This window comes from Thalia democratica, chromosome 6 (genome assembly GCF_965202585.1).
Source record: "Thalia democratica chromosome 6, ktThaDemo2.hap1.1, whole genome shotgun sequence".
Taxonomy (NCBI): domain Eukaryota; kingdom Metazoa; phylum Chordata; class Thaliacea; order Salpida; family Salpidae; genus Thalia; species Thalia democratica.
In genome coordinates, this window is record NC_139170.1 from 52192455 (window position 1) to 52215877 (window position 23423).

The 23423-nt window shown below is 25.2% G+C and overlaps 2 protein-coding genes across 2 annotated transcripts; one reads left to right on the forward strand and one right to left on the reverse strand.

The window, feature by feature from the left end:
* Positions 1-478: 478 nt before the first annotated feature.
* On the forward strand, positions 479-5201 carry LOC145838534 (large ribosomal subunit protein eL29-like). Its single transcript, XM_082946146.1, has 3 exons — positions 479-536; positions 1780-1844; positions 5056-5201. Exons 1-3 carry the CDS (start codon positions 500-502, stop codon positions 5140-5142), a joined length of 189 nt encoding a protein of 62 aa, XP_082802272.1. The 5' UTR covers positions 479-499; the 3' UTR covers positions 5143-5201.
* Positions 5202-15237: 10036 nt separating this feature from the next.
* LOC145839222 (calcineurin B homologous protein 1-like) lies at positions 15238-19860 on the reverse strand. Its single transcript, XM_082946826.1, has 3 exons — positions 19695-19860; positions 18532-18757; positions 15238-15511 (listed from the first exon to the last, which is right to left on the reverse strand). Exons 1-3 carry the CDS (start codon positions 19858-19860, stop codon positions 15346-15348), a joined length of 558 nt encoding a protein of 185 aa, XP_082802952.1. The 3' UTR covers positions 15238-15345.
* Positions 19861-23423: the final 3563 nt, after the last annotated feature.

Below are 23423 nucleotides of genomic sequence, written 5' to 3' on the forward strand. Positions count from 1 at the left end.
ATATAAAAAAAACAAAAAATTGGAGTTTTTATTTATTTATTTTATAAAGTTTTGCTTGTAAATTTTATAAAAACTCTTTCCAACAGAATTTCCTAAATATTGCAAGTAACATTTCCTGAAAGTTTAAGGTAGTTATCTCAAAAAACATTAGAGAAGATAAAATTTTAGTGAAATAGTAGTCTTTTTTTTATTGCAATTTTAGTGTACACCATTCATAAGGAACCTTATGTGTTTTGACTGCCAATATCTTAAAATTCATTTTTGATTTTCAAAATCTGTGTTAAGCATCTTGTTGATAAACTCTTCTAAATAATCTCAAATTGTGATTTATCCCCCCTATGCCCTTACTATTCTTTTACTAATTTTTAATAATCTAGTAGTTATCTTGAAATTTTAAGGTTTTGAGATTGTTGTATATGAGTTGCTTTAATCTTAGTTTTTGACATAAATTTGAAGAGTTATTAGTAAAGTTTATAATTTTTTTACAGGACATTAGATAATGGCCAAGTCAAAGAACCACACCAGTCACAACCAGCGTAAGTAAAGTTTGCTACTTTGTTTAAAATTGAACAAAATTTCTATAAATATGTAGATATCAATATAAATAGTTTTCAAAAATTAATATATTTTATTAACTTTTTTGATCAAAAGAGAGACTTGTGTTAGGTAAAGGGTATTTTTTAATAATTTTTAAATTAAAAATCTTATTTCTGTTTCACAATATTTGTAATACTTGAAATTCATGGTTTAAATTAAAAAAATTATTTGTGAAAACATATATATGACCTTAAGTTATAAAATTTAATTAAAAGTTTTGTTGTTTAAAAGAGTATATTAACAACTGTTGCCAATTAAATAAAGAAAGTTTTTGATATACTTTTTTATAACTAAATACCATTCTGATCGATACTTTAGTAATTACTGTTTTCATCTAGCAATTAAATAACTGAGAAACTATTAAAAACTTTTAATATAATTTAAGCTACAGAACATCATATAATACAAGTTGAATATACACTTGAATTTAAATGAGTCATCTATTATTTTTTTAACATTTTTTTAATTTGATTTTTTGTTTGTTTGATTTTAATTCTTTAAACAAAAAATTTTTTAGTTTATAATTTATCAAATTGTTTTTGATTGTAGGTGTAAAAACCGTTCTTTAAAAAAATAAATTTTTATATGTTGATAATCAAAAAAAGTTATTAGAATATAAAGCAGATGTTTTCTGAATTTAAACTTGGTACTCAATGTTGTATATATATCTGTTGTTTTCAAAATGATGTATTTAATTAAGAGCTTTTACCACATTTTTTTACTTCTAATGGCCATATCGAAGTGGTCATACTCTTTCAATGGGTTTCAGATCATCAAAAGTTGGCCAAAAAAAAGGTGTTAAACGGTCGCGGCTGGTAATTCACATTTGCCAATCGCATTACCAATTAACTCTACATTTATTTTGGTGTTTTAAAATGTATATAAATTTAACACAGCATTTATTTATATATTCATGTTTTCTAAAAGCTGTTTAACAACGAGGGTTAAGACTTGAAATTAAATATCAATATTCTACATAAAATTTATTCTTGAATAATTTTCAGTTAAGTTTATTGTAATATAACATAATTAGTTTCATACATAAAATTAATTTATATATATAAATAAATTGATCTCTACATTAAATATTAATAAACAGTTATTTATAATTTACTGATCACAAGAACCACCGTAAAAAAGCATTTAATTTCTAATTTGTAATCAGTGTTTATTAATTAACAGATCGCAAGAACCACCGTAATGGTATCCCCAAGCCCAAGTCCAAGAAACATCCTTCTCTTAAGGGAGTGAGTATTATTTTTATATATGAATTTTTTTTACTTTGTTATTTATTGAAAAATAGTAAGTTATTATCAACAAACCTGTTATTTTTTGTTCTATCATGATCATAATGTTGATGTTTAATTATTTGTTTTAAATATTAGATGTCAATTATTATGGTTGCATTCAATCTATAAATTCTAAACTTTTATATATTTAAGTTGATCAATTATTTTTTACTTGTTGGTTTGACTTGGCATTATACCAAAAGTTATTTAGTTAACTCATGTTTTCTATAACAATAATCTATGATTGTTTATTTACAGTTTTATACTACTTAATTTAAGAAATGTTTTCAATAGTAGAGAATGTCTTACCTCCTTCAAGTATAAATTTATAATTAGCTCCCTATTTAAATTTTGTTGCAATTGTAGTTTATATACTCCAACAGTAAGCATAAATTTAGTTTATTAAGAACTGCTCTTAAATTGACAAATAAATAATGTTCTGGTATGTAAAACTGCATTTTAAATACTTATCTGAATTTCATTTTTATTTCAGTAGCAACAAAATAACATGTTTTAAAGTTTTGTGATGGCAAAAATGTAAAATTTTTATATATTTTTGTTTTGGTAGTATATCTCCTATTTTGATTCATTATTTTATTCTAAGTTGCACCCTTAATGAAAATTAAACTTGGCTTGGTCTTTTAGAAACAGTTCATTAACTTGAAATAAAATTAATTATCAAGTATTTCAATGGTTATTCATAAACCTAATTATTACATTCCATTAATCAATATTTTGGTATGCCACCATTACTATTCTAAAAACTAGAAAAAGTAGTCCCTTTAGTTGTCATACTGATGTGTTTTGATTGACTTTTTACCTGGTAACCTGAAAAAACCTGGAATTTGACAATATAGGCAAAAATAACCTGGAATTTGACAATATAGGCAAAATTAACCTGGAAAACCTAGAATTTAATAAATAAAAAAAAAACCTGGAATTTTGATCAAAAAATTTGGAAAAACCTGGAATTTTTAATAATTTAAACATTTTCAGTAGTAAAATTTCGATTTGACACAATGCACCTGTCACATAAATAAGATTTTTTGTAATCATCAAAAAATTTTTTAATTAAAAAACACATTTTAAGTAACTTTACAGTATCTTTTCAATGTTTTTATGCTATTAAAACAGTTTCTTATATAGAAAAATCCACTAAAAACTAAATATAGACCCAAAAATGTGTACTTTTGGAAACCTGGAAAATTTTTGAATAAACGAGTGGTGACCCTGTATATATGTTTTTAAAATTTAAACTATTATTTAAAAATTATTTGGTTAATAAAAGCTTTAGCCATTTTTTGAAAAGTTTGTTCATATTATCTAGAAATGCTAAATGCCACTAAATTGAGAAAATTTAGTTTTAAAACTTAAAAAAGTATATTACTTTTTAAAGATTGTTTAACTTTTTTACTAAATTTATGTTGTTTTTTTTTATGTAATAGGTATATCTTTTGCTCAAAGAAATATTCAAAATAACTTAAATTCTTGCATGAAATAATACTTTTTTACATTACTTTTTCAAGTTTTAAACAATAATCCACTAAAATTGTTTATATTTCATTATAAATAGATTATTCTTAATTAAAATATAGGATTAAAATTTTGTAAAAAAAGGCTTATTATACAAATTAAATATTAGAAAAAGGTTTATTTCAAGATGTAAAACTTGAAGAACTCAAGTTTCACGCTTATGCGCTCATCAACTTCAAGACAAGTTCAAAATAATACTGATTTGATTTTGAACTTGTTTTAAAGTTGATGAGTGCATAAGTTCAAAACTTTAGTTCTTCAATTTTTACATCTTGAAATAAACCTTTTTATTAAAAAAGCCCTTAAGGTTGGGCTCATACATCAATACATATATATATATATATACAGTATATGTATATTATATCTAGCTAGGTAAAAAATTACTACATCAGGGCTGCCAAAAAATCTTGAATCCTAGAAAAACCTGAAATTTGATAAATTTTGAAAAAAAAAAACTGGAATTTTAAACAAAATTACAAATCTGGAGTTAGAATAAAAAATTATTAAAAGTAGCTTTACAGTATCTTTTCAATGTTGTTATACTATTTACAGGGTTGCCACTTTACCTGGAAAAACCTAGAGCTTGAGAGATTTTGAAAAAAAAAAACCTGTAACTATGAACAAAAATCACTAAAAAACCTGGAATTTTAACAATTTTCACATATTCAGTCGTAAAATTTCGATTTGACTCAAAATTTATCACATCAAAAGTAAATAATTTTGTCACCATCAATAAATTTTCTAATTAAATAACTTATTACAAAAAAAAAACATAACTAGCTTTACAGTATCTTTTCAATGTTTTTTTACAATTTAACACAGTTTCTTACCTTTAGCTTAAAATTAAATTTATACCTAAAATGTGTATTTTTGAAAACCTGGAGAAAATTTGCCAAACACATTAAGCAACAACTGACAGCACCAATGCACTATTATACAATATCAGTAACATTTAACTCTGCCTTAAGTAAATATAATTTTTCTTAAACTGTTAAGTGTTTTTACACTAATATATTTAATTTTTGTTTTGTTATAGTTTGTTTATTGGAATGTTAGTTCTTTTCTTTGTAAGTACTTGTTACACTTTGTTAATCTTGTTTTCTGTTTATACCCACATTTTCTACCAATATATAAAAAATAAATTTTTGTACCACTATTTTTTATCAATATTTAACTTTTTCTAGCCATATGTTTAAACTTCAATTGATTGTTTATGTTTAAACAAAAACTATAATTTACTCACAAAAACGTTGTAATACAAAGTATGTATTAAAAAATTTATTCATGTTTTAAAACATGATACAATAAATATAGTTTCGATCATTTGATATTTTACTAACTAAGTTTGATTTGAATAAAACACACAATACACCCAATTATTAAACCAGTTGAACTGTTGTATTTAAAATAGTACTACTAGTAAAACTTTACCTAAAATTTGTTTTTCAATCAGTTCTACATTTTGTATAGGGTTGTTTTCTTTATCTAAATTAAACTTTCTCTTGGTTGTATAAAATTAAGTATCTAACCCTTCATTCTTTGGTCGACCAAAAAGTTCTTGAGAAAGATTTTAAATTAAGCAATTGTTTTAACAAAGCAACTTAATAACATCTAAAATTAAACCCCTCATTTTCAGGTCGACCCCAAATTCTTGAGGAACATGAGGTTTGCCAAGAAGGGAAACAAGAAGTTCAACAAAAATGCCATGCAGGTGGAGAACTAGATCTAGTCTGGAATTTGTATAGATAATTATATTATGTGAATAAAAAGTTATGAAAAATATCGATTTTGTCTTGTAGTTCAAATTTTAATGATATTAATAGATTATTTTGTAAAAATACCGATAGTTTAGGCATTGTATCTTTCGGTAAAGGTATTCTTAAGAACTAAGGTACGGTTTATGTAATTTAAATTATACATTTAATCAATAAAGTTTTATTGAAATAGCTATAATCGTTTATTTTTGTGATCTTAATTTGGAACTTTATCTTGAATTTATATACTTGTTTTGACCTTGTTAATTGTTTTCAAGTTAATCAATATTTAGGACTTAAACAATTATTTATATTAAATAGCGTGGCTTTAAAGGCAATTTCTGATATCCACGGGTCTTAATAAGTATGGTAGGAAAAAGTTGGTAAACGAATTAATTACTGAAGCGACTATACTAAATAGAGGGATAAATGAAGCTTGAATATTTTTGCCAATAGGGGTGTCCTGATAAAAGTAGATAAGGATTCTCTGGTATAATAATAGCGGTGGTCTACGCGTAATTAAATTTTATCAGCATCTGTAAAAGCTTTGGTGGATAATTTATAGCGCGGAAGATGTTTAATTATCATGTTCATTCAAAGTAAAAAAATGAACCCTTTAATATCTTTTTTTTAATCTTATATATTATAACTGACCATATCATATAGTCTTTTATCACATGAATTGCAGTGTAATTTTCATTGCTTGATGGACTAAATTTAACATGTTCGCATGCTACTTTAATGGGCCGGATTCAACTTAAATTGAGTGAATTTAGTCCGGCAAATTATTTCCAATGCGTAGAATCTATCAAGTTTGTATCCAGCATGTAAATTGTATAGTATTAAGTAAAATGTGTGATAAACTATTTTTTCCAAAACCAGACACTCTTTTAATAGCATTAGTATATAAAATCTACATTTCCCAGACCACCATAAAGCTTTTACCATGTATATAGCTTTATACCATGAGCTTCAATAACCGTTTCGATTATCAAATACTTATTCATTTTTCTTCCTAGAAATTCTCAGTTTTTATCATTAAGCAGTCTGCTAAAATTGATTTTAATAAAACGGAATTTAACACTAGTACTCGATAAGCTAGAAAGATTGCACAATGAGTGTGTCGAATAATTATGTAAATTTAAGTAAAAATGAAGGATTTACTTAATTGTTCCCAAATACTTGGCGATATGTCAAAAGTACTAGCATTGTTGCAAAATTTTAACGAACAAATGCCACATGAATAACGCGTTAATTATAAAATACAAACTTATGATAGTTATGTAATGTAGATCTAACATAAAGAATAATTTATAAAAACAAATATCAAACGCTATTTAAGATGAGTTATTTCTTAGCTAACTATTATCAGCCTATTTAACTTAATTTATATAAATATCAAAACTGCTAATTCTAAACCTTTAAAATTGTTTGAAACATATACGATGATAAATTATTTAAATTTTAAAGAAGCTTCGAGACCTATGATATTATAATTCAGGTTCTTTCAATGTGCTGTTAAAGTAACACAAACTGCATTAGCATACATACTTGTAATGTTTATTTTGAAAAATCTGCTTGATGTTGAATTATTTTTATGATAATGGTTTAGTAGCACAAAAACTAAATCTTAAATGATCAAATTATAAGTTTTAAAGGAGTTTGGTAATAAAAAATAATATGTTTTTAAAGCATTATGATGTAAAAATAGATGTTTTTGATTTAGTTTAGGGAGACTAAATGTAACCTCGCACATGACCTTGAATACCGGTTATTTAGTTTACAATGAATTTGTTACATATCTCGAAATTATTTTTTAAATATTTTTAACAAACTCGTGTTACCCTAATAAAAAGATGTGTTCAAAAATGTGTATAACCTTCTCACCTTGACAAGTAAAAGTAATCGAAGTATAGGATCAAACAAAATAAAACAAACTCGCTTTTCCCCAGAAAACGTCTATCGTTGCAAGGGATAGAGTTTGAGGCTGAGGTTATTATATCATAAAAAAAAAGCTGATGAAGTACGACGAGTTGTTTTAGACTGTGCGTAACAAATTAATGTAAAGTGAACCTATGTCTTAAAAAATACTTGTTTTTGCCTAGTAACTTGATAATAATTAGTACAAAAAAACAATGTTTTACATCTTTAAATTGCAAGTAGTTTATAGAATGTAAACTACGAAAAAACTCATGAATAGCTTAATATTAAACTTGATTCGAAATGAATATACGCTGGCAGAACTCATATTTTTAAGTTCAACTTCTTGTATAGAAAAGTCACAGCAAGCATAGGGAAAGCATGTTTATTAAAGCATAGGGAAAGCATGTTTATTAAACCTTTGTTTATTAAACAGTTTTTGATACAACGTTTCGAACATAAAGCATTTGTTTTTAAATAAGACCTGTATTTTTTAGAAAAACTGAATATTTCGCCAAAGGAGTGTTAATAATGTTATATGTATAAATAAGATAACTTATTTTTAAGATATTTGATGAATTAATTTTTGTGTCATACTAAAAGATTGTTGTTAACAAAGTATTTGTCTAGAGCGTTTAAAACAGGAGTTCGCAATTATTTTTCTCAAAAGGCCCCTTTAAAGAAAAAAAAAGCTCTGACTCATTGCTCCCTCTAACAAGATTTCTCAGAAAACTACCATTTAAAAACACATGAGACCTTTTTTTTGCTCTTCATCATCAACTCCAGGATATCTAGTGTAAGTTTCAAACTATGACTTTATGCCCCCCCTTGTACCCCTTTGCTGCCTATGGCCCCCTAAGTTTCCAAGGGGGCGAGGCCACTTGGCCCACTTTGGGAAACTTTAGTTTAAAGAGTTCTTTTTAAATCTAAACTTTTAAAAGTTTAAACATGTATTTTTGAAATTTGCTATAAGTCTTACCTAAGTTTCAAAACATCTTTAGGCTTCAGAAAGTTTAAAAAGTTTTAAAAATAGTGAACTGTTTGTTAAAACAAAAAACATTGTTTATCATTCGTTCAGTTAGAAAGTAAGTGCTATTAGTTCTGTATCTTAATGCATCGAAATAACAAAAAAAGCTAAACTTAAAATTAAAATTTAATTTTTTAAAAATAGTATGCGTTTTAGTTCAAACACTTGTAAAATTAAAACTCTAAATACAATGTAGGTTTACTTGAGTATAAGTTTACGTAAGTTACTTTCATGAAATAGTTACAAAGCTACTTCACGCTTCTTTCATTATAAAGTTTTTGTTACTATAAAACACTAAAAGAAACTTTTAAGTTATAAGAGAAAAGTTTTTCGTAGCTACTCGTTTTTTTTACAAATTTAAATATTACCAATTTGGATTAATAGATCTATTCGTTTAGCTTTTAAAAATCTTTAGAGAGACTTAATTTTATTATCTAATCTAACTGCACTACTTACAATAAAGTAGGCATAAAGATAATGTTAATTCTAACCAGTACAAATGTCAAAAAAGTTGATCAATTGCTTTTTGTAGGTTCGAGAGAAAAACTAGTAGTAATATATTGTTTATTGGAAGACAAAAATAATATCGCTCAAAATGTTTGGTCCTAGGACCTGGTTAACGAAAATACCATATTTCTGTATCCATAATGGTATCCATAACTCGGTTATCGAGTCGCAGACCGAGTTATGGACACCAGTCTTGTCCAGGACATGTATGTACTCCAACGTTTGAGTCAAAAGTTTCTTTTGAATGATCAAAAATACGAACTAACTGCATTATATACTAGTAATGTAATTTAATAAAATCTTAAATTATAATTTATAGACTAGTAAATAAAGAACAAACATTTTCGTCTTAAGATATTTTTAATGAACTTAAAAGTAAAAAAGTAAAAAATCAATGAAATCTTATAAAGATAAATAAGTAGATAATACATGATAACAACTGTTAAAAAGTATTAATAAAACAAAAAAATAACAAATTATGGATTTAGAACTGTTATAGTTTGTAAGAAACCAATAGAAAAAAAGTTAAATTATAAAGCAAAACAAAAAAATTAAAAAAAAGCTTATGTTTTATGTTCTTATTTAAAAACCAAATAAGTTTTTTAAATGAGGTTTTATTTTTCAAGGTAATTAATGAAACTTTAAACAAAACCAGCTGTATTAGCTTTTTGAAATTAGTCAGCTACGTATAATTTAAAAAAGAATTTTGTTTTGTTAAAATCTATATTTATTTTTATCTAAAAGTATCTGTCGTACTAAGTATTCAATCTATATTACTGATAGTTGCAATGAAGCTTGTTTACTTTTTATATAAAGTAAATGTTTTTATTAAAATTACTTTTAGGGTTTTTACATAAAAAAATAAAACAATTTCCCTGAGAGCACAAATTTTAATCAAAATATAAAAACGATAAAACTTTTGAACATTTAAAGCCATAACCTTTTAAATGAACCTTGATACAATTTAGCATGCATTTCCATAATAGAGTTTTGTAAGTCTAATGCTATTATTTTTACTATTTAATCGACATGACCTGGTTTTTGCAAATAAGGTGAAAAATGCATAAATTTTTGCTTTTGCTAGATTTAACTTGTAACACCCCAAGATTGTAGATAACACCCAATTCTGCTACAGAGTGTACAACAAAACTTTCTTTTACCAAAGTCACAAATCAGATCATTTGTAAGTAATTATTAGCTTTATGGTTTTCTTTATTACTGTTTGCCTGCTTAAAAGTATATTGTTTATTGAACGAAAAAAAAGCGCTCAAAAATTTGGTCCAAGGACCTGGTGTACGAAAAAACCTTTCGGTTATCGATAACCATACAAAAGATAAATCAAAATAACTTGAATTAGTAATAGCATACGTATTGCAATAATAAAGCAGTTGTATCTAATGTAAGTTTAATTTTAAGTTAAAGTCATAAAAAGCACTGTAATTAGCAGTTGTTGTAAATTGGCTTTTTTGTTAACATAAATTACAAGAATAAAGCAAAACTAACAGTTATTGATAATAAGGTATTCAATAATTAAAGTTTAAAACTTGTACAAATACAAATCCGTAACTTGCTTAAAGCTAGAACTTTATATTTATAAACATTATGAACGACAGACAATTTATTCTAATCGGGCCTAAAGGTAACTTTTTAGTAAGAAAAGAAAGCATTGTAGACATAAAACTAAATGGAAATAATTTTTTAAAAAATGTTCAAACTGAATTTTTCAGTAGAGGAAAAACTTTTGTAAATCCTTATGCTTATGTCAGTAAAAAAGAAAAACCAGCCACGAATGATTTGATACTCCAAGAATTATTAAAAATAAGGGAGTTTTATGAATTCAGTTCTCGAACTTACTTGTACGTTGACGAAGGCCTTGAAAGCTTAAATAGCACTGAAGGTTACTGTAGAAATGAAATTTGGAACCATTTGGGTCTCAATATCAAATACAGCAAACTTCAGTATCTTAATTGTTTGAATAACTTAAAGGAGAATTGGATAAAAGAAATCCTTGGTAAGTTTGTTTCTATAATCTTAATATATTTTTGCTAAGTCTTAATAAGTTCTGGTATCATTCATAAAACTCATATAGCTTTTAAATTTTAGCTTGAGTCTACAAAAAGTTGCTTAATTTATCTTGTTTACTTAACTTTACCACACACTAATGCTAAAAAAAAATTTTATGCTTTGTTTGTTTATGAAAAGGTAAGTTTGAAAATTATTTGTTAAAGTTTTATAAACTTAACACCATGTTATTTTTCCAAATAGACTATAGAAAATATCACAACAGGTTTTATCTTTGTAGATCTAAACTTAAAAGTAGATTAGTAGTTCTAAAACTAAAAATAATGTTTTGTTTAAAATTTAATAATGATAATCAGTTAACTATATTAGTATAATCAGTTATGAAGTTAAACTTATTCATATTTCTAAATAAATCCTAAATATTGTAAATAATATAAGGAATTAGAAATGTATGCAGTTTTTTAAAGTTACAGTTTTTATCTTAGGTAAAGAAATTTTCTATAAAACAATATCTGTACCGGAGAGTAAAAGGACAATTAGGTTGGAATTGAGTGATTTGAAGCCTCATTTAGGTAGAAATTGGGAAAAATTACTGCATTGTAGCAGTGATCATGTGATTAATATTATTGACAGCTTCCTTAAGAAATCTATCAAAAGTAAAGTTGTCCAAATTGAAGTTTGTGTTATTGATCAATCAGAGAAAACTAAATTTAAGGAGCTTTATGAAACTAGTACTAAAAGTTTAGAAACAAAAAATAAGTTTTTAGACGAAAATAAGATAAACAGAAGTAGAAACAAAAATTTTCCAGCTTTTAAAGCAAAAACAAAAGTATCAAACCAAGATTTCCTATCAGAAAAAATTGAAAATAAAGGAAGTAAAATTGAGAGTATTGTCCCTAAGCAAAATACAAAAAGAGAAAGTTTTTATGAACAACCTAAAGCTACTAAATATAATGTTGAAAATCTATCGGAGCAAACTGCACTAAAAAATAAGCCAATTTTTGTTGATTCAAACAATACTGTTGAAGTTCAAAAGGAAAGATGTAATTCGATTGAAAAAGTAACTAAACTTGTTATAAATGGCAAGTTAGATAAAGTACAGGAGTATCTTAGGATTGATTCTAATGTTTCTAAAGATACTTTGAATGAAATAGCTGCTGATGTTGAAAGCTTAAAAGTTTCAAGAAATCATAAGAATTTTTCGAACTTTCGGAGGAAAAGAACAACTAGAGTTTACGAATGCAATTATGAAAAGTATAACAATAATTTTTTTTGTAAATAATTTTATCACCGACCTATTCATTTAACAGAGATAATTTACTAAGGTAGTTTAAAATAGCATTAAGTGCTAATTGTTAAATAAAATTAAAATGTTTTTTACTAAACCTACTCATTTTATCTTGTTGGTAGATTTTTTTATCTATATTTTTGGCACTTGGACTCATTACAGTACCATCTTTATATATTTTTTATTAGTCTTTTACAATAAAAAATTTAAAAAGAATACAGAACAAATTTTTTTCTTCATTACTTTTTGTAAACAAATAACATAAAGAAAAAACAGAACAAAAGTATTTCAAAGGAATAAATTCGTGTCATAATATGTAGTGAAAGTATTTTTAATATTTCACAGTTAACAAAACATAATTATGGTTAATCTTAATTGTGGTTGATATTGTTAAACAACATTTTTTGCGAGGTTTTAAACAGCTAAATTAAGAATGCTTTAATGTCTAATCTTATAGTATTAGAAATCAAACTAAACTTATTAAAGCAGTTACGATGAATTAAATTGATTTTTTCTACTAAAAATATAGGGTAGCTGTCAAAATTGAACGAAGGGACAAAATTGCACGAGGGCACCAAATTGCAAGTAGATACTTATGCACAAAGACATTTTTGCACGGGTTGAATTTTTATTAGTACATTCTTTAAATTTAAATTTTTATTTTTACTATAACTGTTACCCCTTACCCTTACACTCGGTCAGTAACTTTTTTTTTCTTCATTTTTTTTTATTAATTAATATTTTAATATTTTTTCTGTTTTTTTTTACTCTCGTGCAAAAATGACCCTCCATGGAAAGTTGTAACTAGTGCAAAATTGTCTTCGTGCAATTTTGACCCGTTAACAATTCTATATGCGTTTATTTTAAAACTTAAAACAAACATTTTAGTTATTTTTTCTTTTTTAACTACCTAATGTAAATACTTTTTGATATTTCAAATATTTAAACTGCTCTCTCTCAGGTGTTCATTAGCAAATATTAAAACACATAACAAATCACTATTTTATGTACTAAAATAATTGTTGTTAAAATGCTAGTAAAATATAAATATATTTAAACATTTTTTATTAGTCTTACTTTAATATAAAAAAGTTTAACAAAACCAAAGTTAAATATAAACTATTTTGATTTTCAGAGAGTTTTTTCTTTATAACGGTATTTCATATTAAACTTTACTCTTAATAAGTACCAAGTACACACTTAACACAAATCAAGCTAAGATGCATAACTTTTAGTAGCTGTTTCAACTGCACTATAAATTAAACAACATAAAATCGGTATTTGTTAAAAACAAATATTAATTGAAATGCACTTAAAGTACACAGCTTGTCAATAAAACTAAATAGCAAGCTGATATACTGCTTTAATTGGTTAATAATTTCAAGCTAATCCAACCTGTCACCTATGGACATAAATTGTATTGACAATATGTATACAGTTAATTGCATGCTTCTTTCAATTAGTGTCAATCAACTGTGTATTCCTTTTTTGCTGAATAGTAAAGTTTTAAACAAACAGAGCTTGTTGTTGAAAAATAAAAAAATATAAACAAAATTAATAAACAAAATTATGTTTCTTTTTACCATAAAAAAACGTACACTTCTATACGTCGGTCTTAGTAAAATCGAGGTTTCATCGGATTTGAAAGATTTAAGATGCTTTTACTAAGTACTTTGGTTGGCCGTATAGCTTAAAAGTTCGTTTTTTATTCAAAATATATCGTATAAAAACCTTAATTAAAATTTTAAACACTAATAGGTACTTAGGTATAAAGTGTTTATATTAGAAAATCAAATCTACTTGAAAAAAGTCAAACACATTTAAAAATAGTATAAGTTTTTGCATAAAAAATTTTAAACTACATTCAAATTTGTAAAGATAAAGGTCGTAAAGAAAATAAAAACATTGAAAAGTTATTGAAAAAAAAATTAAAGCTTATTGTTGAGGTCAAAATAAATATATTGAGTTTTGGCTTTAAGCCGTTGAATTCGAGTTGAATTAAATTTGCAAAAAATTTGAATTATGCTAATATTATGCTATTATGCGTAAATTTCTGGCTTACTGTTTCTATTATAATTATTATTATTTAAGTAATATTATTTAATAAAGTTTCCAATTACAATTCAACCATCACAGAAATAGCTATGACACTTTAAGTTATGGTTCAATATACATACAAAATTAAATAAATATTTATAATCAACTTCATTCTAATCCCTTTACAAACAAGACAAGGCGTTAATATTTTTTAACCACAAATAGATAAAAAGGAATTCAAAAGGACAAAAAGATAGGTTCAAGCACGAATACATTCTTATTTCAATTAAAATGTTAAAAACTTAACGCCTTTAATACACAAAATTAAACAGAAAATAATATTATGCAAAAATTATTCTGCGGTATGATTGAAATTTATACCCTTTATGTTCGAAATTAGATTGCAAAAATTTTAAGCTTGAATTTTTCAATTTTTTTGTATAAAAATTTATAAAGATCAAAAAAGAGAGTTATTCAATTAAAAAAAAAAAACTATTACAACAGTTATTTTATTCATAGTTAGTTTATACAAAGTTCTGCTTTTATGTATTAACTTCTAAAAACAACAAAAAAAAAAACAATAAAGTCAGCTTTTGTCCTCATTACATGGCAAATTGACTGCCATTAAAACTAATTAATTATTTATAAGTTGCGGTATTTTGTAAACGACGAAAATTTTCCAAATTAACTTTTTCTTGTAATCTTTTGCTACGGTTTGCTTTTGTATGTGGGAAAAATTCTTGTAAAAACAGTTTAGGAAAACTTTATTGTCGATAAAAAAGTACGCGGTAATAAATATTGAATTATAAAAGTTTTGGATGTTTATGTATACAAGATAATTTGTACAACTTCAATCAAAAGTCAAATTTATATGTTTAGGAAACTTAGAATTTCAAAAGTTTGTGACAAAAAGTATAAATGATCGATTAGAAAATAATCTTAGAAAAAATAAAGTATTCATATAAAAGGACTTAAAAATTATGTACAAAATACTTAAATAGTAATTAAACTCTTATAAATTAGTTACAAAACATATTGTATAAAAATTGTAAAAAGTATATTTTGTCTATACTCTAGGTTTAAAAACATTATTAATGTTGAACAAAAAACGGCATATAGTATTTAAATTAAAAAAAAATTTCAACAAAAAGGTATAAAATATTAACATATTTTACGGATATAAATAGTTTCAAAAACCAGTCTAAACAAATTACCTAAAATTTTTGAAAAAGTTCCTTAATGTACCAAATCGAAGAGCTCTTAAAAAACAATTACGTAATCGGTAGATAAATAACATTATGAAGTAATCACGACTATTAGGTCACAAAGAATGAAATCACAGATCACGTGTGGAACCTGTGACGTAATACATCACGTGTGGAACTTGACGCTCATCTGCGTTTCAATAGTGACGTCATTCATGATCATTTTGAACTCGTCATACGTGATCTCCCTGCTCAACGGGGAACTATCCAGGATGATCCTCTCAGCCATGTTCTTCACCATCTCCTGATCCGTGTCCACTCCCACCATCATTCTGTAGGTTAATATAACTTAGATTATTTTAATAAAAAATACAATATAAAGTGAAATAAATTTATTTTAATTTCCTACCACCTCAAATAAAATAAAATACCTAGTAACTATTGATATACTATTTTCTTATTACAATTTATAAATTAACTAACTAAATTAAATAAATATTTTTATCTAAGGAACCACATGAGTTTAACGAGTCATCGATTTAAAATAGACTGATTAAAATAAGTACAAGTGCTTTACAACATGTAAAAATGTAGAAAACTTTGGTTATTGTCATAAAGTGAAAAACAAGTGCTAACTAGAAAGTTTGTTTATTAATTTATGAGAAGTAGTTGTTTTAGATGAAAAAATTTGTTGATTTTTAAGGTGGTAAAAATATTTATAAGTGTTTTTGTAAGATTTTGGTCATGTGAAAATAGTTGTTTCACTTATAAAAATTTAATTGCATGTTTTTTAGCTTGTGGTTAATTATAATGATGACTTTCAAAACCTGTCTTTTTTCAAGTTGTAATGGTTTACGACATAAAATTGTCATACTAAGAATAAAATACATGTTTAGTTTTTGCTTCCAAAAAGAACCAATATGTTTAAATTAATAACTGTGTTTTAGTTTTTAGACCATAATAAATGACGCTTACTTATGAACCAGAATCTTATTTTTACATAAATCTTTTAAGTGCAAATTTGTTTTTATTCAATTTTAAAAATAACTAATTTCTATATGCCAAAATTATTAATATTATTTTTAAAGCTATATGAGGTTTGTTTTTGTTTATAATGTTTTAATGTTTATAAGTTGTACTATTTGTACTAAAATAAAAATGTCTTTTTAAATACTAGCATTTAAAGTTAGTGAGAAAAATAACAAAATACACAAATTTAGTTCGTTTTGTTTACAACAGCTATATTTTTAATATTTTAAACTATAATAACTTAAATTAGGAGTTTATGCTGAAATCTACATCTAATTTTATATTCAAAGTTAGTGTTGTGCTAACTAAAAAAAATATAAACAAAAGCTTGTAAATTGAGTTTTAAGATATTGTAAATACTGTAGTAAATAAGTATTTGATCAGCAAAAAGAATCATAAATTCTAAAGTATATTTTGTTATAAGCTTTTTTTAGTTTATTTTAGTTTATACTTGTAGTGTTATTAACGGAGATTTTAAACAAGTTTATTATTGGCATAATTTTTGAAAGTTTAATTTTGTTATCAAAAAGTTTTTGCAGTAAAATAGTTAAATTAAGTTGGTTTATACAAAACATAAAAGTCATTAAGAAAAAAAAACTATGGGTGGAAATTATTTATCCAAAAACAGAAAAGAATCTTAAATAAATCTTTTTGTCTATCTTTGCTTACTATAAATACTTCATTGTATTAAATGTATCATGTTTTATTTGTTTTATCAACACATGAAAACCTATTTTACATGTCAACATGTCAAACTGAAAAACAAAAATGTTGTTTGAAAGTTCAACTATTTATATACAACAAACTTGAGGTTATACCATATCATACTATTACTTCAATTATAAAGGTAAGAGCTTGATAAATACTATTGTTGCAGATATAATTGCAATGAACTTATACTTAAAGTTTAGGTAAAATTAGAGCAAAATTCATTAAATTAATTTTTACTAGGAGTATAATTTTCTTAAAGACGACGTATTCTTATATGAAAGACTATTAATTCTCTGTGAAATTTAATAAATTATTATATACAGATCTGTTTAAATTACTAAAAATATTCTTATATTTTCAAAAGCTTAATCAAAATAGTTTTTGATATGATTACCAAAAAAAGACATTTTAGTCGTATAAGTTTCATGTATGAGATTTTAACTTTTTACGACCGATGAAAGCTGAAATATTAAAAAAGCTTACAATAGATTATTAGTCATCAATCTCTTTGGTTTGGTAACACTAACTAAATAAAAACTACTGTTCGTTTTCTGATGCTTAGTCTTTTTAATGATTAAGTTAAGATGTTTTTTATTGGCAAGTACTTTAAACATGTATTTATATTAAAATAAAATTTCTAGTGTTTAGCCTTGAACTTTAACAAGCGTTGTAAAATTTATTAAAAAAAAAAAGTTAAATAGTTTAGTATCTTGTAGGCAGAAAAATAGTTAAGAAATATCTTCAAAACGACACTTTGAAACGTTAAAAATTGTTTCTTAAATTTATTAAAACCATTAATTAGGTTACTTTTTAGCTTTTAATTTTAGAAAGTGGCTACAAAAGTTAAAAAAATTTAACCAAATCAATATAATATTGTTAATAAAAGTATGTGGCATGTTTAAATTGTGGTTTTTTACGGTTAATTATGTTTTATTCGATTAAATTTTACATTTCTATGCTTATTACTACAAAACGTGAAATTTAGGGTTAACAGAGTTTTATTTAGTAGTAAAGAAAAATGCATGCTAATTACGATCAAACTTTTATTTTTATTGAACAATTGTATTGATAAGACTTATTTAACTAATGCTCAGAGAACAAATTTTGTTCTAATAAAAAAAAGTAGTTAAGCTAACCTCTCTTTCTATGTGATTAAAATATTATACTTTTAAAACTAAAAAAACAAAATAAGTGTTTAATGTAAACTTACAAATTAAAAAAGGGGTTCAGAGAACAGAAAATATTTAACACAATTTTTCTAATTTCCATTACAAATATGAAGTCACAATATTATGACTATTATGTACCCATTACTATCATTTCTTGATTATTTCTAACACCACTTAAGGTTTATATTTCAAAACTTAGCTATGGTATGAGTTATCAAACCTGACATTTCTTTTAATAAACCTGTCTGATAATTTCGAAGTATTATTACGTCACATTGTATTACGCCAAACATTTGTATATTTTAGTTATGACGTCACATATAACTACCATAGTCATACAATAGCATATAATAATTTCCAACGCAGTTATGATGTAACACACCTGACATTTTCACAGTTATGACGTAACAAACATGATACTATTATTATGACGTCACACTCACCTAATAATTTCCACCACGTTGTCCTTCCTGATGACTCCCTTGCCCTTGGTGTCGTACATGGAGAACAAGAACTTTAACTTCCTCTCCCTCCCGTTCATCTCGTACTTCCCCTTCCTCGCCGGTTGAAACGTCGACAGTGACGTCACAAAGCCTCGGAAGTCCAACGAGCGTTTGCCGTCGAAGAACGAGTCGGATATCCGGTCGGCGAGCGGGTTGATGCTAAGACCTGGTATTGAGTGTTAAATAAAACGTTTTATTTAAGTTTATCAAATTAAAGAAAAAAATTCTCAACTGGTTTTTTGTTTCCATTCTTTATTCTTTAAATTAGCACCATCTATTTTTTTTACTTTACATCCATTTATGATTATATATTATTTTAGAAATCAAAAGCAGCTAAAATGCATTTGTTTTTAAGCCGTTGTAGCTAAAACTACTGATTTTTATAAAAAATATAGCGGGTTAAGTGTTTTATAAATACGTAAAAACCTACTTTACATGTCAAATTGTCATTCTAGACAACAATGTTTTTTCTTTAAATTTGAATATTTATATTCATAACAAGCTTTAAGTTATAACGAAATATCTCTTTAATTAAAAAATCCTATATAAACTATATCTGCAGGTTTTTCGTATATTCGAAGTGTAGGCATTGTTAGAAAAGAAACTTGATTAAATAAGTTTCTGCACAAGCAAATTTTCTTAAATTTTTTTACCTTTTTTAAATACTTACTTTTCACGACAAAATTTATTAAATATAACACATTAGGGTTTATTTTTAAAGTATACAAAACATACTTATAATAATCCTATACGTTTAACACCCTAATAAAAATATTTTGAAACCATTATTTTATCTAACTTAAAGGTGTATTTAACTTTAAGAAAAGAAAAGAAATTTCAAGCACTTTTGCAGCAATAAGAGCTCATATTAAGCACACAGGCCAAGAACTTGACATAATGCAAATATATTACTTAAGCAAAGTAAGATATGAACAAAAAAAGTTTAGTGCAGTTATAAACATTTTGTTAATTTTCAAGCTTTTCTTTATTAGAGTAATTTAATAAGCTTAGCAGAGTACACAGTTTTAACTTTTTAATAATTTCACTTCAAGTAATTGAAAAATTTCACAAACATTTCAAAAAGTTTAGACAATTATAAAAACCTTCAACTTTCATGAGGTCTTCCCGGTTCAAATATCCCTTTCCCCCGTTGTCCAGGGATTGAAACCTGAAGTACAACTCGTTGAGCTTCCTGGAAGAAAATCCCGTCTCCTCCGTCAGGGATCTCATCTCTTCAGGCTCGATGCAACAAGACGACTTTCCTCCCATTATTAACTATTTACACTGCTTGAAAAATTGTAGTTATCGTTTACACTGTTTTAAACATTGTTGGTACTATTAACACTGCTTGAAATTGTAAGCTGATTTTTGTTGAAGGATTAAGTTAAGTTAATTTTCCAAAGTAAAGCGGTTGCAAGTTTTCTTGAAATAAAAAAAAAATATAAACAATTATGACTTGTAAGTTATATAATAATAAACAGTTTTATTTTAATACAATTATTAATTGGTTTTATTATAATTAAATTTCAAAAGTGTCTTTTCTTTTAGTTTTTGTAAAGTTAGGTTATGTAAACACGATTTAAAGTTCTTTAAAATACCAATGAGTACAGTTTCGCCGATCTTTGTAGTTGCTTTTATTTTAAATAATCTTTTGTATTAATTTATAAACTGTTATTACAAATGTTATTTTGGAAAAAAAGTAAACATTAATACTCTATGCTATTTTTACAATACACAAGAGTTTTATAACCTTTTATAAACTAAGTAAATTCTATAAATAAATCTGTTTGACGTATTTTAGCATGGTGATTTAAATTTTAAATTTACCTAACATATATTGACAACCATATCTTTTTACCAACTTAAAACTTTTGGGAAAAATGTTTATATTAAACGAATTATATATATTTTTTTAAATACAACTAGCTTTTTCATTAAACAAATGTTAATGGTTTAACATTTAATGTTTAAATGTTATTTTTCTTTTCAAGAGAACTTAATTACTAAAATTAAAATATATTTTTTTATTGATCTAAGATTAAAAAACTACAAACAACAAACAAAACGAATTGAAAAGCATACTAAAACTTTAATTTAACTTAAAAAACCTAACTAAAACTAAATATTAAAAGTATTTACAGTGAAAACAAGATAAACTAACTAAATGAAAATAAATTAAAATTAACTTTTTATTATAAGTTACAACATAAGTATAATTCAATTAAAAATAACAAGCTTCATATTAAGTTTTATTGTTTGTAATTAGATCATTATGAACACTGTATTATGAAAAACACAAGCTGCTTTATTCACATTGTCGCAGTTGTTTATCCATAATAAACAGAAAATTCTCTCTGGAAAAAAGAGGCTTTAATATCACAAAATGTCTGTGCAATTAATCTTATATGACACAGCAGACACTTTCAAACGAAATACAGACTGTTTATTGGCAGGAATTCGCAGGGGCGAGTTTTAATTAATTTAAACTTCAAATACTGCTTATTTGTTATAAACATTTTATTTTACTGACCTATGCGCATTTTAAGCGAACATATGTTAGCTATTTGTAATAGATAATTCGATAAATTGTTTTACTTTAAACTTGTTTAAAATTTATATTCAAACTTAAAAAAAATTTTTGCCGAAAAGGTTTGCTTTTATATTTAATATGTATTGCTGTTTCTCAAAATAGAAAAAAAAAGTTCTACAAAACGCATGCATAAGTAAAAGGAAAATTAAAAAAATGAAAACTTATAAATAAACAAAACACATTTAGCAGCAAAACTTTTACTTTTATGCAAAAACTTGAGTTGAAAATTTATATTTATTTCACAAACACAAGTTATAACAGGTTAATAGTTCAACTATGAAGTAGATGTGTTTTTTTAAAGCATTGAAAAAATTATTTTAAGGTTAAACAGCCTACTAACCATTTCAACTAGCAAAAGCTCCAAACTTCAAAAAAACATAATAATGTAAGTTTGTTAAAGTATTATTATATTATAAGTATTATTTAAAAACATTTGTAAACAGAAAACTAAAGTTTTACAGAAATAAAATAATTTAATCAGTTAGATTTAATAAATCAAATTAAAGCTTTGATTTTGACTACATAAGACTTTGAAATAAATGATTCATTGAATTATACAATAGGGCAAAGTACAGCTGTAATTTTGAAAGCTTTGAAGTAATTTTTTGTGTTGAAGTTAATGTTGCACTGACCTTGAATCTTTAAGTAGAGCACAAGTGATTAAACTTTAAAGTAATAAAACATATTTTTTTATTTTGAAATTTTGTCTTTTTTTAAAAATTTAGTTTTATATTTAATATTTTATTTTAAAGTACATCGAATGGAACTATTAAACGAGCCGAAAATGTAATATATATATCACAAAAAAGTCTAAGTAGTTAAATGAATTCTGATAAACCTAGTAAACTAAACAAAAAAAGTCGAATAAAGTGTAATAAAAAAAGACATTAAATTATTTATTTTTAAAAATTAAAAAAAACACTAACTTTCTTTTTAAAACAAACAAATCTTTTCAAAGCTACACAATTTGATACAAGCTTATACTAATATTTTTTAATAAATTTTTTTTAAATATCCATTATTTTTACTTAAAAACGCTCAAAAAAATTATAAAGCTTACAAAAGCTTAAAGTGACAATTAACTAGTTAAGGAAAAAGTAAAAAAAATATTAACAACAAACCAAGTCAAAAGCACACTAATTAACTCAAAAAAACCTTCTATATAAAACAACTTTATATTTCAATCAAAAGCTGCATACTCTTAAAGCTTTTCACAATGTGTGGAAGTAAGTGGCTTCCGCTATTCAACTATGACGTCACAACAGCAGAAAACGCATCATGACAACGATATCAAGCGATAACATATCAAAATAGGCATCAAAAAATTTTTGTTTGCCTGTTTGTTACATGTAAAAGTTCAAATTTATTGGCTGTTATCAGCAAAAATGATCATTTTTTCTTATTCTCTTCCTACAAGGAAGTAAAAAACTTGTATTTTTGTGTAATTACTTAGTAAATTGACTATGGTTAATTTACTGCTGTTGGCTAAATTAATAGAAAGCTAATAGAAATTAATAAGTATTTGTTATTCAAAAAATAAAAAAACTTTATTTACAAAGAAATTAGCAACTACTAAAAAGTAAACAAATTATTATGTAACGCCTACATACTGTGCTTGCAGTATTTCTTGAGAACACAGAGCAACAAGTTTACATCTGCAATTTTCAATAAGAAAGTTTTCAAGCTGCCTTATTGTATTTTGCCAGGCTTCAGCACAAAATTAAATTGTGAAGTGCCTTGCGCTTCAAACAAAAAAAAACTTCAATAAACCTTTTCGTGTGCGAGTGTTCGAGTGTTGAGCGCACATTTTCCTCTGTGAGAATTTCTCCTTTCCGCTTGGCTGCACACAGCACGCCGATTGCTTAATCAATTTTGGCTGCTCGCTTTTGGATTGAAAAATTCAAAGTGGATTTTCAACGGCTTTCGTTTAATTACTGTCGTGTTTTAATTCAATTATTTCGAACTTTAATGGTTGTATTAAAAGTCTCTTTTGGATTGTAAAAAAGTTTCAAGTTATACAAAAATTTTTAAAGTGTGAAAAATTGAGCCAACGTAAAGAAAAGCTTTAGCATATCTTCAAAAGAACTGAGACCGGCTTTTGGCCATCAAAAACTAACTAAATGATACTCGAAGTTTAATTATAAAACTTGCTGCCTGAAAAAAGATAACAGAGTGGTTCTAGTATTTTGAAGTAATCTCATACAGAGCTCATGGATTAAAATCAATCCACAGTGTAATAATA

Excerpts from the sequence above, each read along its gene's own strand:
- LOC145838534 (XM_082946146.1), top strand. The coding sequence starts at position 500 with ATGGCCAAGTCAAAGAACCACACCAGTCACAACCAGC. Across the intron at positions 537-1,779 it reads CCACACCAGTCACAACCAGC|ATCGCAAGAACCACCGTAAT; the intron begins GTAAGTAAAGTT and ends ATTAATTAACAG. Across the intron at positions 1,845-5,055 it reads AACATCCTTCTCTTAAGGGA|GTCGACCCCAAATTCTTGAG; the intron begins GTGAGTATTATT and ends CCTCATTTTCAG.
- LOC145839222 (XM_082946826.1), bottom strand. The coding sequence starts at position 19,860 with ATGGGAGGAAAGTCGTCTTGTTGCATCGAGCCTGAAGAGATGAGATCC. Across the intron at positions 18,758-19,694 it reads AGACCTCATGAAAGTTGAAG|GTCTTAGCATCAACCCGCTC; the intron begins GTTTTTATAATT and ends ACTCAATACCAG. Across the intron at positions 15,512-18,531 it reads AACGTGGTGGAAATTATTAG|AATGATGGTGGGAGTGGACA; the intron begins GTGAGTGTGACG and ends ATTAACCTACAG.